Source organism: Daucus carota, chromosome 3 (genome assembly GCF_001625215.2).
Source record: "Daucus carota subsp. sativus chromosome 3, DH1 v3.0, whole genome shotgun sequence".
NCBI classification, from domain to species: Eukaryota; Viridiplantae; Streptophyta; class Magnoliopsida; order Apiales; family Apiaceae; genus Daucus; species Daucus carota.
This window is the reverse complement of record NC_030383.2, coordinates 37,791,742-37,807,786: the sequence shown is the minus strand read 5'-3', so window position 1 is coordinate 37,807,786 and position 16,045 is coordinate 37,791,742. Positions and strand designations below refer to the sequence as shown.

General features: G+C 40.1%; 1 protein-coding gene and 1 non-coding gene across 2 annotated transcripts; both read right to left on the bottom strand.

The window, feature by feature from the left end:
• Positions 1-349: 349 nt before the first annotated feature.
• LOC135151776 (small nucleolar RNA R71) lies at positions 350-456 on the bottom strand. The gene has a single exon (XR_010290695.1). It is a non-coding gene; the product is annotated as a small nucleolar RNA R71 (small nucleolar RNA).
• A 7,979-nt stretch (positions 457-8,435) lies between these two features.
• LOC135151159 (uncharacterized) lies at positions 8,436-15,028 on the bottom strand. The gene has a single exon (XM_064088800.1). The coding sequence runs from the start codon at positions 14,599-14,601 to the stop codon at positions 9,241-9,243; it is 5,361 nt and encodes a 1,786-aa protein (XP_063944870.1). The 5' UTR covers positions 14,602-15,028; the 3' UTR covers positions 8,436-9,240.
• Between the last annotated feature and the right edge of the window lie 1,017 nt (positions 15,029-16,045).

Below are 16,045 nucleotides of genomic sequence, written 5' to 3'. Positions count from 1 at the left end.
CTCTATGCCAAAGATCGATGATATCCAGTCAAGCATTGTCAGGCCTGCAATCGCAGCCAAAGCCTTTGAAATCAAACCAGGAACTATTCAAATGGTCCAGAACTCGGTACAGTATGGGGGTTCTCCTACTGAAGATCCCAATATGCATATACGAAATTTTATAGAGATCTGTGACACTTTCAAATTTAATGACGTCTCTGATGAAGCTGTGAAGCTAAGGCTTTTCCCATTTTCACTGAGAGATAAGGCTAAGGGATGGTTACATTCTTTACCATCTGGTTCGATTACTACATGGGAAGATCTAGCTCAGAAATTTCTCACTAAAATCTTCCCCATGGCAAAGACTGCTGCACTACGAAATGCTCTATCTCAATTCTCTCAACAATCAGGAGAAACATTCTGTGAAGCCTGGGAGCGATATAAGGAGATGCTAAGGAAGTGTCCCCATCATGGCATGCCGGATTGGATGCAAATAAACTGTTTCTATAATGGTCTTGGACCTCAATCCAGACCTATGCTTAATGCTGCTTCTGGAGGTGCGCTATGGGCTAAAAGTTATGAAGAAGCTTATGATCTTCTTGAAATGATGGCTGCTAATGAATATCAGAACCCTACCCAAAGACTTACTCAAGGGAAGGTAGCCGGAGTTCTTGATCTTGACACATCGACAGCTCTTGCTGCTCAACTTAAGGCTCTCACGATGAAAGTCGATTCTCTGGCCCACCAAGGAATTCAACAGCCAATCTTAATTTGCGAATTATGTGCCGGTACTCACGCTACTGATCAGTGTGCCATTTCTAGTGAATCAGCACAATTTGTGAGCAACTTTCAGAGAGGTCAACAGCCTGCTCCAGCTACTTACCATCCTAACAACCGAAATCATCCGAATTTCAGCTGGAGTAATAATCAGGGTTATAATCAACCTCAACAAGGATTTCAACAGGGACCTAAACAGTATAGTCAGACTGGAACTTCACAACAGTATGCACCTAAACAGCCATATCACCCTCCGGGATTTCAGAATCATGGGCAATCAGCTAACGAAAGGTCTGACATGGAAGAGCTAAGGCTCATGTACAAGAGTCTGGCAGTAACTTTAAAAGCCTTGGAGACACAAGTCGGTCAGTTAGCTAATGCTTTACTAAGCAGACCACAGGGGAATCTCCCTAGTGATACAGAGGTACCAGGTAAGAGGGACCCTAAAGAGCAAGTCCAATCCATTACGCTGAGATCTGGAAAAACTACAACAGGGCCTACCTCAACATTAGTACAAGATTAGGGTGATGAACCGCAAGAAATTCCAGCAGAACTTCCTTCAAACACAATTGGAATCAACCCTACGGTTGAAAAAGATAAGGCTATCCCTGCAGCTGCTCCGGTGTCAAAACCATTATATCCACCACCTCCATTTCCTAGGAGGTTAAAAAAACAGCAGCTGGATAAGCAATTTGGTAAATTCCTTGAAGTGTTCAAAAAGCTTCACATCAACATCCCGTTTGCTGAAGCACTCGAGCAAATGCCTAGCTATGCCAAGTTTATGAAGGGTATTCTCTCAAAAAAGCTAAAGCTCGAGGAGTTAGAGACAGTGGCTTTAACGGAGGAATGTAGTGCTGTGCTTCAACAGAAATTACCACCTAAGCTTAAAGATCCGGGAAGCTTCACTATCCCTTGCACTATTGGGAAGTTCTCTTTTGATAAGTGTCTGTGCGACTTGGGAGCTAGCATCAATCTGATGCCTTTATCTATCTTCACACAACTTGGCCTGCCAGAGCTCAAGCCGACAAACATGTCTTTACAGCTGGCTGATCGTTCGATCACATATCCGAGGGGTATAATTGAAGATGTGCTAGTCAAGGTTGATAAATTAATATTTCCAGCCGACTTCGTGATTCTTGATTTTGAAGAAGACAAGAGAATTCCTATCATCTTGGGTAGACCCTTTTTAGCCACCGGGCAAACTTTGATCGATGTACAAAAAGGGGAACTTACAATGAGAATACAAGACCATACGGTCACGTTCAATGTATTCAATGCAATGAAATTACCAACTGATGAGGAATCTTGTTTCAGTATGGATGTACTTGATTCTACGGCAGAAACCAATAGCCAGCGGATTTTACAGAATGATACATTGAAAGCAATCCTTACCAATGATGAAGAATTGGACAGTGAAGAAGAATTGGAAGAAATCTATCATCTTAACTCATCACCTTGGCGAAGGAATATTGAACCACCTGTCGAATCTCTTGGCCTGGAAGAATTAAAGGAAGATCACAAACCACTACAACCATCAGTGATCGAAGCACCTAAACTTGAACTTAAACCGCTACCGGATCACTTGAGGTATACTTTTCTTGGTGAACGTTCTACTCTTCCTGTTATTATTGCAGCTAACTTGTCAGGTGAGGAAGAGGAAAAACTTTTGAGGGTGCTAAGGGAATTCAAAACAGCAATTGGGTGGACTATAGCTGATATCAAGGGAATCAGTCCATCATTTTGTCAACACAAAATTCTCATTGAAGAAGGAAGCAAACCTTCAGTGGAACAACAAAGAAGGTTAAATCCTATCATGAAGGAGGTTGTAAAGAAAGAGATTCTTAAATGGCTCGATGCAGGTATCATATATCCAATTTCAGATAGCTCATGGGTGAGCCCAGTACAATGTGTGCCTAAGAAAGGAGGCATGACAGTAGTAGCCAATGAAAAAGGGGAACTCATCTCAACTAGAACTGTCACTGGTTGGAGGATTTGCATGGACTACAGAAAGCTGAATAAAGCTACAAGAAAGGATCACTTCCCTCTGCCTTTTATTGATCAGATGCTTTACAGGTTGGCTGGCCATGAGTTCTATTGTCTGTTAGATGGGTATTCTGGCTATAATCAGATTGCTATTTCTCCGGAGGATCAAGAAAAGACAACCTTTACATGCCCTTATGGTACTTTCGCATTCCGAAGAGTACCTTTTGGCTTATGTGGTGCACCAGCCACTTTTCAAAGGTGCATGATGGCAATATTCTCAGAGATGATCGGCATCAATGTGGAGGTATTCATGGACGACTTTTCTGTATTTGGAACATCTTATGACGAATGCCTCACGAATCTTAGAATGGTTCTTAAGCGCTGTGTGGAAACTAATCTGATTCTCAATTGGGAAAAATGTCATTTCATGGTGCAAGAAGGAATCATATTGGGGCATAAGGTATCTGCCAAAGGACTAGAAGTCGATAAAGCGAAGGTGGAAACAATTAAAAATCTTCCTCCACCACTTTCAGTCAAAGGCATCCGAAGTTTCCTTGGTCATGCAGGTTTCTATCGGAGGTTCATCAAGGATTTCTCAAAAATTTCTAAACCTCTTTGCAATCTGTTAGAGAAATACATTCCATTCAAGTTTGATGAGGAGTGCTTAGAAGCATTTGAAATCTTGAAAAAGAAGTTGACATCAGCACCTATCATCACTGCACCTGATTGGAGTAAACCATTCGAATTAATGTGTGATGCCAGTGATTATGCTGTAGGAGCTGTACTGGGCCAGCGAACAAGTAATGTGTTTCATGTTATCTACTATGCCAGCAAAACATTAAATGATGCACAATTGAACTACACTACTACTGAAAAAGAACTTCTAGCTATTGTCTTTAGCTTTGAGAAGTTCAGGTCTTATCTTCTTGGAACAAAGGTAGTGGTATATACTGATCATGCAGCCATTCGGTATCTCATCTCAAAGAAGGATTCTAAACCAAGACTAATTCGCTGGGTTTTATAACTCCAAGAATTTGATGTGGAAATTAAAGATCGGAAGGGCACAGAAAATCATGTAGCGGATCATTTATCCAGACTAGAAGATCACAGCAAACAAACTACCGACAACACTCTAATCAATGAATTCTTCCCAGACGAACAGTTGTTTGGAGTTGAGGCAGAAGAGCCATGGTTTGCTGACATTGTAAATTATCTGGTGAGTAAGGTCATTCCTCCAGAATTCTCTTATGCTCAACGCAAGAAATTCCTTCACGATGTAAAATGGTATATTTGGGATGAACCCTTTTTGTTTAAACAAGGAGTCGATCAAATTCTCAGACGGTGTATCCCTAATAATGAAGTTGAGGGAGTTTTGCGCGAGTGCCATTCCACTGGTTATGGAGGCCATTATAGCGGAGAGAAGACAGCAAAGAGGGTACTTCAAGCAGGTTTTTACTGGCCAACTCTGTTTAAAGATGCTCATCAGTTCGTGTTGGGTTGCGATCGTTGTCAGCGTACAGGTAATATTTCTAGGAGGAATGAAATGCCTCTTAAAATGCTTTTGGAAGTCGAAATATTTGATGTTTGGGGTATTGACTTTATGGGACCGTTCATTTCGTCTTGCAACAACCAGTATATTCTATTAGCAGTTGATTATGTGTCTAAATAGGTGGAGGTGAAAGCTTTACCCACAAATGATACTAAGGTGGTCTTGCAATTTCTTCAAAAACAAATCTTTACCCGTTTCGGAGTCCCTAGAGTCATTATCAGTGATGAAGGCTCTCATTTTTGCAATCGGAAATTCACAACCTTGATGTCGAGATACAATATCAATCACCGGGTTGCTACTGCTTATCATCCTCAAACGAACGGTCAAGCTGAAGTGTCTAACAGAGAGATCAAACGCATATTAGAGAAGGTGGTTAACCCTTCTAGGAAAGATTGGTCCTTACGATTAGATGAGGCTGCTTGGGCTTATCGAACAGCTTACAAAACACCGTTAGGTACTTCTCCATTTCAGCTAGTGTTTGGGAAAGCTTGTCACCTACCAGTAGAGTTGGAACATAAAGCTTATTGGGCACTAAAGAAGTTGAATTTCGACTTACAGTTAGCTGGAGAAAAACGCATGATTCAACTCAATGAGTTGGAGGAGTTCCGCCTCCGTGCTTATGAAAATAACAAACTCTACAAAGAAAAGGTGAAAAGATTGCATGATCAGCGGCTGATACAAAAATCTTTTGTAGTAGGTCAATTGGTTCTATTGTATAACTCTCGGTTGAAGCTGTTTCCAGGGAAACTCAAGTCACGCTGGTCAGGGCCATTTACAGTCAAGACGGTATTTCCCCACGGTGCGGTAGAAATCTATGCAAAATCACCGGATGAATCATTTAAGGTTAATGGTCAAAGGTTGAAGCCTTACTTTGGCGGAAATGTGAATCGTGAGGTACAAACCACGATTCTTCAATCGGAATCGGATTAATTCTGGACTTCACGTCGAGCTAACGACGTTAAACAAGCGCTTCGTGGGAGGCAACCCACGCATTGGAACCACATTGTACCATTGTAACCCTCAAAAACACAAAAATCGAGAAAAATCAGCCTCCGGTGTCAGACACTAGCGCGCCCGCGCTAGTGTCCAGCGCGCCCGCGCTAGTGTCCAGCGCGCCCGCGCTAAAGTGCACAGCGCGGCCGCGCTACACTTAGCGCGGCCGCGCTACTGACTGCCGAGTCAGGCGATTTTTCTCCCAAAAATATTTTCTTTTCGTTTTTAAAAGCCCACAATCCTAATTTTGCATGCCTAGCCCGAAATACATCCCATAAAACCCTAACTCAGCTCTCCAATCCTTATATAAACACAAAACCCATCTCCAAATCCCATTATAATTTTCTAAACCCTAATTATATATACACATCCATACACACAACCTTCATCCAATCTCTCAAACCCACTACACACAAATCTCTTGCAACTCTAAATCTCTACCAATTGCACCCAAAAGAGCCCGAAGATCACAAGGACCGAGCACCCAAGCCCCTACATCTAGCGATTCTTCCTCGATGGGTGAGGTTGAGTTCACTTCCGATGGTGCACGAACCGAATTTCAACGGCTTATGAATAAGTCGATAGTTAAGGAGAGAGGATTCTTACCCACGGCGGAAGATGGTGAGCTCTTGAACATGATTCAAGAACGGGGTTGGGAGTCTTTTTGCGAGGCTCCGGAGGCGGTTCCCTTGGCTATTATTCGAGAATTTTATGCTAATGCCAAGGAGAATCGCGATGGATTCACGGTGGTGCGGGGAATCCGTGTGGATTATAGTGCGGAGGCGATCCGTAGAGTTATCGGGGGGCGTGCCAAGCGCCGTAATGAAGAAGATTGGGTTGTGGAGAGGATCGGGCGTGCCAAACGCCGGTTTGATGATGATCCGATAGATTTTGAGCGGTTGGTGTATGACATGTGTGTGCCGGACACGACTTGGAAGATGACTGCACCTCCTTTGCCGGCACATGTTTCTTTTCCTGCAGCCGCGTTGAACCGGTATGCGAAGGCGTGGAACGCCTTCATCTGTGCTAACATCATGCCATCTTCACATGGTGATGTGCTCAAAATATGATTTTAATCGCAAGTACACGATCTCGTTTTAGTAATATAAGATTCGATCCACAAGGACTAAAATTATTTTCGCGAAAACTTAATTTTTAACTTAATCAAATTAGACCAATTAATTTTGGAGAAATTTTTATGCGTAAATAAAAGAAAGTTAAATTAAATAAAACTTAAACTACCTATAATTAAAACTGGCCAAATTAGAAAAATAGAAAATTAACAAAAAACATTAAATAAAGAAAAATCGAGTGCGCAGTTGAGAAAAACGCAGGGGGATGGGTAAAAGAAATGGACAGCAGGGTAATATATATACTGTAATGGCTGACAAATTCAATCGCAGAACGGGAGCTGCAAATAGTAATATAAAAGAAAAAAAAAAGAAACTGTAAAACAAAATAAAACAAAAACGAAATTAGTCAGGTGATGATTCGCGCGTTAACAACATAAACAGAACAGAACAGTAAACGGAACACGGCCAGCCGCGCATATAAAATAAACTAATTACGTTGGATAGTCCCGCCGGAAATAATGGAGGTGCCCGGAATAGCTCAAATCTCGCCGGAAAATTGATTTCACCGGAAAATCTAGCTATTCCGACTATAAAAAATAAAAGCCCACTAACCTCTAAACCAAATTCAACAATAAATTCTACACTAAATAGCTCCTAAACTACCCATTTCTCACCAAAACAAGACCAAAGTCAAGCCAAAACAACTTCAAAATACACCAAACTTTAAATCTAGCCTAAACATAATATTTCAAACACAAACCCACTAACCTCAAGTCAAAATCATAAAATAAAATTTACACTAAAAAGCCTCAAAATCAAGAACAAAGAGAACACCAAATCTTACCAAAATAACTCCAAATCACACAAAACTTCAAAACTAGCTTATCTACCAAGTCTCTAACAAAACCCCATCAAATTACAAGCTAAAATCAAAATCTAGAATACTAAACCATTGAACCCACTAATAATATTGAGAATTAAAAGGGGCTCAATCTAAATACTAAAAAATGCAAGCTTAAAACATATAATTAGGCTCCTTTCAATCCACAAGTAATTTTGAGTCTCATGTAGTTAGAGGAAGATTTCATAGCCTTGAAGTAAAAGTAAAGAGCAAGATTTAAGAACAAAAATGAATACTTGTATTGATATAATAAAAGTGTTTACAAATTTAGAGTGCTACTACTAGATCTACTACATAAAAGAGAGGCTACTAAAAATATGAAATCCTAGGTTGGTTGAAACATGATGGGGAGGTGTGTATTTATAGGGGGAAATTAGGGTAGAGGGGGGGTGTAGGTGTCCCATCTAGATGCTTCCTTGAGAATATTCCCCTATGATCCTTTTCTTCCATCTTTTTCTCTTTTTTGCTTTATTCTTTTATTTCTTCAAGCATTTGCAATATTCCTACAAAAAAGACAAATAAACAAATAAATAAGTGAGAACAAGCAATAATTAGGCATTTCAAATATACAAAAATATGCACTTATCAAACTTCCCCATACCTATATTTTGCTCGTCCTCGAGTAAAATCAAAAGAAAAGAAAATAAACTATGAAAACTAGATGCGATTCCTAGGCTCCTTTTCGTAGGCGTGACGGGTGATTTTAGGTTCACCAACCCGTTAAACTCGTAGACGATCTCTACAAGAGGAGTGTTGTCTCCTAAGGGTTTACAGAAGATATACCCATAAAATCTTCGAGACATTCTAGCAAGTGTCTACTCGACTCTACTCTAATTTCGTTGGTGTTAACAAAAAGCGTTTTTAAGGAAAATACAACTTAAAGACTCATCTACTAATAATCAAGATACAGTTGTCTCTAATCTACTTGACTCGACACAAAAATTTACTAGAAATCCAAGGAGTGTAATGAATTCTAAGGCCTTTGATGGATCCTAATTGTCTAAGAACACTTTCTCTTTTTCAACCAATTTTGAACTGACCCAATCTCTATCGACACAAATATCTAGCCAAACTTCACAAACTCTTATTCTTCTTTTTTTTTTTCTTTTTTTGTTTCTTTTTTTTTTTTTACATTGACTTTATTTTGTCCGTTTTCTTAGGCAAACAGTGTTACCCATGTAGCGAGCTTTGGGTCAGTGACTCCCAAACCAAACGGTTTTAGGGCACTAGGTTTTGAAATCCCCCTACGGACTTAATTGCTCGAGTAACAAAGGCCACAAAACGAGACTAGCCAATCTACTTTTGCCCATTTATCTAAAGATTTTATCTATAAAGAACAATGGGTATTGAAGTAGTTATTCCTTCTCTTTTTCTTTTTTTCTTTTTTTTCTTTTTTTTTTCTATTTTTTTTTTCTCTCTCTTTTTTTTTTATTCGCAAAGGTTCGATTCGACATTGTTTCAACATGTGGGTTCTCTCTCAGGTATCGAATAATATCACTAGACAATCTCTCCATCAAAGGTCTTGTGCAAATGTGTGTGCCATCTTGGAATGTAAAGTACAAATCGGTCGATACAAGCTTCAAAAAGACAACCTTACTCAACTATGTTCAAATTATCTAAAAGACACTACATATATATACTTTTCGAAAACATGCTAAACACCAACTACTCCTAAAGTTCGAGTGAGGGAAAGACAACTTAGCTAAAATATCTCTATTTTTGGAATTTTCTAATTTTTTTCATTTTTTAGGGATTTTCATTTTTTTAAGAATTACACTAAAGCCCTCCCCATACCTAAATCATGCATTGTCCTCAATGTATGCAAAAGAGAGAGTTGAAATGAGAGAGTAAAGAGGAAAAATACCTGAATAGGATATGAAGGGGATTTTTATTAACTACTGAAGCAACTTACATGATCAAGGGTCGATGAGGTGGATGACCTCTTCCTCCGAATTAACAGGCAATTCTAAAAATGGTTTAAGACGTTAACCATTAACTTTGAAAACATTACCATTTTTAGGATCCTGAATCTCAACAGCACCGTGAGGAAACACAACTTGAACAATGTAAGGACCGTCCCATCTAGAGCGCAACTTACCGGGAAACAAATGAAGCCTAGAGTTGTAGAGAAGAACTTTTTGGCCGGGAGAAAAGGATTTTCTCAAGATGGTCTTATCATGGAAGGCCTTAGTTCTCTCTTTGTAAATTTTAGCGTTTTCGTAGGCATCATTTCTAAGTTCGTCCAACTCGGTCAATTGCAACTTCCGATGACTACCGGCGGTGGGTAAGTCGAAGTTCAATTCTCTAATGGCCCACATGGCCCTATGCTCTAGCTCAACCGGCAAATGGCAAGCTTTACCATACACGAGTCTATAAGGAGACATTCCTAAGACCGTCTTAAAGGCGGTCCGATAGGCCCATAAGGCATCTATCAACTTGGTTGACCAATCTTTCCTATTTGAGTTGACCGTCTTCTCTAAGATTTGCTTAATTTGCCGGTTTGAGACCTCTACTTGGCCACTAGTTTGAGGATGATAAGGGGTAGCAAGCCTATGAGTGATGGAGTACTTCTTAAGAAGAGACTCGAATTGACGATTCTTAAAATGCGTCCCTTGGTCACTAATGATAGCCCTAGGCGTTCCAAATCGAGAAAAGATATTCTCTTTAAGAAATCGGAGGACAACTTTGTTGTCATTGGACCGGGTCGGAATGGCTTCTACCCACTTAGAAACGTAATCAACCGCGAGAAGGATGTAAAGGTGGCCAAACGAACTAGGAAATGGGCCCATGAAATCTATGCCCCACACATCAAAGAGCTCTATAACAAGGATTGGGCTCATAGGCATCATGTTCCTCCTAGTGATCCTTCCTAGATGTTGACACCTACTACATGCGGAACAATATTCGGCGGCATCCTTAAACAAAGTAGGCCAATAAAAACCGCATTGGAGGATTTTAGCGGCGGTCTTCTTCGCACTAAAATGACCTCCACATGCTTGATCGTGACAAAACGAGAGGATGCTATGAAACTCACTATTTGGGACACACCTCCTAATAATTTGATCGGGACAATGTTTAAAGAGATATGGGTCGTCCCAAAAGAAATGTTTCACTTGAGAAAAGAACTTGGCTTTATCATTTTTGGACCATGTCGAGGGAATGTCACCGGTTGCTAGGTAATTGACTATGTCGGCGAACCATGGGAGAGTGGAAATCGAGAGAAGGTGTTCGTCGGGAAATGACTCGCTTAAGGGCAAGTCGTTAGTGGATTCAACCACTAATCGAGAGAGGTGATCGGCAACGACATTCTCACAACCTTTCTTATCCCTAACCTCTAAGTCAAACTCTTGGAGTAACAAAATCCATCTAATTAAGCGGGCTTTTGAGTCTTTTTTAGAGAAAAGGTACTTAAGAGCGGCATGGTCGGTGTAAACAATGATTTTAGACCCGATAAGATAAGAGCGGAATTTTTCTAAGGCAAAGACTACGGCTAGAAGTTCCTTCTCGGTGGTAGAGTAATTGAGTTGGGCATCATTTAAGGTCTTACTAGCGTAGTAAATGACATGAGGCCTCTTATCTATTCGTTGTCCTAAAACGGCTCCTATGGCATAATCGGATGCGTCACACATGAGCTCAAAAGGTTGACTCCAATCGGGAGACTTCATGATCGGGGCCGAAGTCAATTCTCTCTTAAGGTCTTCGAAGGAATGAACACACTCGCTTGTGAATTCGAATTTGACATCCTTAGCTAGAAGGTTGGTCAAAGGTCGGGCCTTTTTGCTAAAATCTTGGATGAATCTACGATAAAATCCCGCATGTCCAAGGAAAGAGCGAATTTCCTTAACGGACTTGGGAGGAGGGAGATTAGCTATTAGGTCGACCTTAGCCTTGTCTACTTCGATTCCTTTTTCAGAAATTTTGTGTCCTAAAACGATTCCCTCCTTAACCATGAAATGACATTTCTCCCAATTTAACACTAGATCCGTCTCCTCACATCTTTTCAACACTCGATCTAGATTGTTAAGGCATTGGTGAAAAGATGGACCAAAGATGGAAAAGTCATCTATGAAGACTTCTAGAAAGTCACCTATCATTTCCGAGAAGATGCTAGTCATGCACCTTTGGAACGTGGACGGGCCCGTGGTTAGGCCGAAAGCTAGACGTCTATAAGCGAAGGTTCCAAAAGGGCATGTAAAGGTGGTCTTTTCTTGGTCTTCGGGAGCAATCGGGATTTGAAAATACCCCGAGTAACCATCTAAGAAGCAATAAAAGGCATGACCCGCTAACCTCTCTAGCATTTGATCGATAAAGGGCAAAGGGAAATGATCTTTTCTAGTGACGGCATTGAGCTTCCTAAAGTCTATACACATTCTCCAACCGGATTGGACACGTGTTGGAACTTGCTCATTGTTCTCATTGGTTACCAAAGTAATGCCCGACTTCTTAGGCACTACATGGACGGGACTCACCCACTTGCTATCGGAAATGGGATAAATGATCCCATTGTCTAAGCACTTAAGAATTTCTTTCTTAACTACCTCCATCATGGGAGGATTCAACCTCCTTTGAGGTTCTCTCACGGGCTTTGCATCTTCTACCAAATGAATCCTATGTTGGACAATCGCCGGGCTAATTCCTTTAATGTCCGAAATGCTCCACCCTATCGCTCCCTTATGCTTTCTAAGGATTCCTAAAAGTTCTTCCTCTTGTGACGTAGTCAAATTAGAGGCAATGATAACAGGATATGACTCGTTAGGACCTAGAAAAGCATACTTAAGAGTGTCGGGAAGAGGTTTGAGTTCTACTTCCGGCGGTTGTGACTCAACGGTTTTCTTTGGTAAAGGCAAATGCTCGGGTTCAACATCACGCTCTTGATTTGTTGTAGGAATGGTGGATTCTAACATTTGGTTGACCTCATGTGTGTAGTCGGAAACATCCCAATCCTCTCCAAAATGTTTTAAGCAAAATTCAAGGGCATCTTTAGGATTCATGAGATCTTGATCAACTATTTCATCAATTAGATTAACGTCCAAAGGTTGATCATAGAAATCATCGGATTGTTTCCCTACATGAAATATGTTGAGGTCGATTGTCATGTTGCCAAATGTTAGCTTCATTAAGCCATTCCTACAATTAATCAAAGCGTTGGATGTAGCTAAAAAGGGTCGTCCTAGGATGATGGGAATTTGATTCTTCGGGTTCCTCACCGGCTCGGTCTCTAGGACGACAAAATCTACGGGAAACACAAAATCACCTACTTTAATTAGCACATCCTCGATCATTCCCTTAGGAATTTTCACGGATCGATCGGCTAATTGAAGTGTGACATTGGTTTGGCGGAGCTCCCCTAAACCTAAGGCTTGGTAGACAGAATATGGAAGGAGATTAACACTAGCCCCTAAATCGAGTAACGCCTTATCCACAAAAGTTTCTCCTATGACACATGAAATTGTAGGACAACCGGGGTCCTTGTATTTCACGGGAATTTGGTTTGAGAGAATCGAACTTATGTGAGATGTAAGGAAAGCTTTCTTAGGGACATGATTAGTTCTCTTATGGGTACATAACTCCTTAAGACACTTAGCATATGAAGGAATTTGTTGAATAGCATCTAAAAGGGGTATGTTGACCTTGACTTGCTTAAACACTTCCAAAATCTTCTCCATTTGAGCTGATTGCTTCGGTGAAATAAGTCTTTGTGGGTAAGGGACTCTTGGTTTATAGACTACTTCACTTTGCAACTCGGGTTCCGGGTTTGGGTCACTCGACTCCTCACGGGCTTTTGAACACTCGGGTTTGTCATGATTAACGGTAGTAATGGGTGGACTTGGATTAGAAGTCGAATCCCCTTTCTTACCGAGGTTCTCACCAACGTGGGTATCAACTTGTTTACCCGACCTAAGAGAAATGATCGAATGCACATTATCCGGGGGTCTTTGATTAAGTGGAAATTTTGGGTTCGGCTCCGGTTGGCTCGGGAATTTGTTCTTTTCTCGCTCACACAACGTGCTTGCTAATTGACTCAATTGGGACTCTAACTTAGAGACGGCTTGCACATTAGAATGCAAAAGTTGCCTATCTTGAGTTAAAGTTTGCATGAAAGTTTGTTGGGATTGGGTCAAGTTAGTTTGCGATTTCACTAAGGCCTCTATGCTCTTTTCTAAGGAATTGAGTCTCTTATCCGAATCATTAAAACCGGGAGGATTTAACGGAGCTTGACTCGGGTTTTGATAATTCGGAAAAGAATTAGGATTGGGCCTAGGGAAATTAGGTTGTGGAGTTTGAAAATTTTGCCCTTGGTTCCACGAGAAATTCGGGTGATTCTTCCACCCGGGGTTGTACGTTGGTGCAAAAGGATCGTTTCTAGGCTTAGGTTGAAACATCGCGTTCACTTGCTCAAAATCTTGAGATTGTTGGATCTCGGGATGGGGAGCATTATAGTTCGAGAACATAGGCATAGATGAGGGGCCACTATGAGACTCCAAAGCCTCGAGTCTCTTAGTTAGGGTTGCTAATTTGGCATCGGTTGCCACATTGTTTCCTATCGAGTGCAAACCCCTAGAGCTAGACGCCTCGATCGACTTTTTAGGTTCCCTAGTAGACTCCCATAACATTGTTTTCTCGGCTAAGTCCTCGAAAAATTCCCACCCTTGATCCTCATCTTTCTCCATGAATTTGCCTTGGCACATAGACTCTAATAAGGCGGTGGTTTGACTATCTAAGGCCTCGTACACAATCTTACAAAGTCTCCATTTCTCTATTCCATGGTGGGGGCATTGTGATAAAAGATTTTTGAAACGATCAAAGAATTTCCAAAAAGACTCATTTTCCCTTTGATGGAATTGATTTATTTCATTTGTAATACGAGTCGTTTTGTGGTTTGGAAAATACTTTTTAAGAAACATTACCACAAACCCCTCCCAAGTGGAAATAGAATTGACGGGTAGACTATACAACCATTTTTTAGCATTTTCTTTTAAAGCAAAGTTGATTAGTCTAAGCCGAATGGAGTCTTCACTCAATTGTTGGAGTTTTTGCAAACCGCAAACCTCCTCAAATTCTTGAATAAAAAGATAGGGATCCTCACCTTCACTCCCTAAAAATTTAGGCAACATGCTAATGTGATGTGCCTTAATCTCGAAATTGTTCCCATTAACGGGAGGAAGGGTGATGCACGATGGTTGAGCGGAACGGGACGGGTAACATCGGTCTTTAAGAGACAACGCCATGTTTACTATCGGTTCGCTAGCTTCTATGGGTTCGGAGTCCGAAGAGGATGAAGAAGGAATTTCGATGATCGGTCTAACTAATCTAGACGATTCGCTCCTAACCCAAGTAGTTCGCATAAACTAGATAGTAAACACGTAGCAAATAAGTGCGAAGAAATAAAACAAACAAAAGAAAGGGTGTAAAAGTGAAAGAAAAACTTAATTCTAGGGTTCCCTAATAAAAGTGAACTAGACCTTGCTCCTAACGTTAAGGACCACCAAAAACTCGATAAATCCAAAATTATTCGGACCGGTCTGGCCAGTTTGGAGCAGGCATTGCCAAGAGGCCAATCTCCGCGCTTAGACACCAAACCTTAATCGGCCAGGTAAGCTTTCGCTTGCCTTAGACACCGAAAAGTCGGAATAATTAAAGATTACCTCGTCTTTTAGGTACCTTCCTAGTTGAGCGCGAAATCCTAGGGGCTAACGTCTAATTCAATTTTATAAAAAGGCTAGGGAAATGCAAAATGAAGTAATTAAATTGTTGTGGGCCAAGGAAAGAGTGATGAAATCCCTCCCCTTATCTTATAAGTGGTTTTGCCCTTAAGATTTATTTAAAATGATGCACCACACAATGATATAATAAAAGCTATAAACATTTATGGATGCTCTAAACTACGTGTTTTACTCTAAAGAAGGGAAGAAATTAACGCACCTTAGGGTCCTCCAGCGATCACCACAATTAAAGGTACGAAAATTTAAAAACAAAAATTAAAATCTAGATAATGTGCTCCTAAGTGTTAAAATGCATGATGCTTCAATTATGTAACTCTAGCTAATATTTTTGGATTTTAAATTTTTAATTTGTTTGTGATTTTTTAATTTTCAATTTTTTTTGTGATTTTCTAAATAAAATAAATTGAAATAGGAGAGAGATACAAGTTACCCAAGCAAGCTTCCAATACTCCAAGAATATTCTCCACTTATTCCAAGCTAGCTCATACTCTTCCAATTTCCTAAAATTCAACATAAAAAAAGTGAGAGAATATAAAAAAAAAAAAAAAAAAAACTAATCCGAAAAATTAAAAATTAAGGCGCGAAAATTAATTTTAGTCCCCGGCAGCGGCGCCAAAAACTTGATGTGCTCAAAATATGATTTTAATCGCAAGTGCACGATCTCATTTTAGTAATATAAGATTCGATCCACAAGGACTAAAATTATTTTCGCGAAAACTTAATTTTTAACTTAATCAAATTAGACCAATTAATTTTGGAGAAATTTTTATGCGTAAATAAAAGAAAGTTAAATTAAATAAAACTTAAACTACCTATAATTAAAACTGGCCAAATTAGAAAAATAGAAAATTAACAAAAAAACATTAAATAAAGAAAAATCGAGTGCGCAGTTGAGAAAAACGCAGGGGGATGGGTAAAAGAAATGGACAGCAGGGTAATATATATACTGTAATGGCTGACAAATTCAATCGCAGAACGGGAGCTGCAAATAGTAATATAAAAGAAAAAAAAAGAAACTGTAAAACAAAATAAAACAAAAACGAAATTAGTCAGGTGATGATTCGCG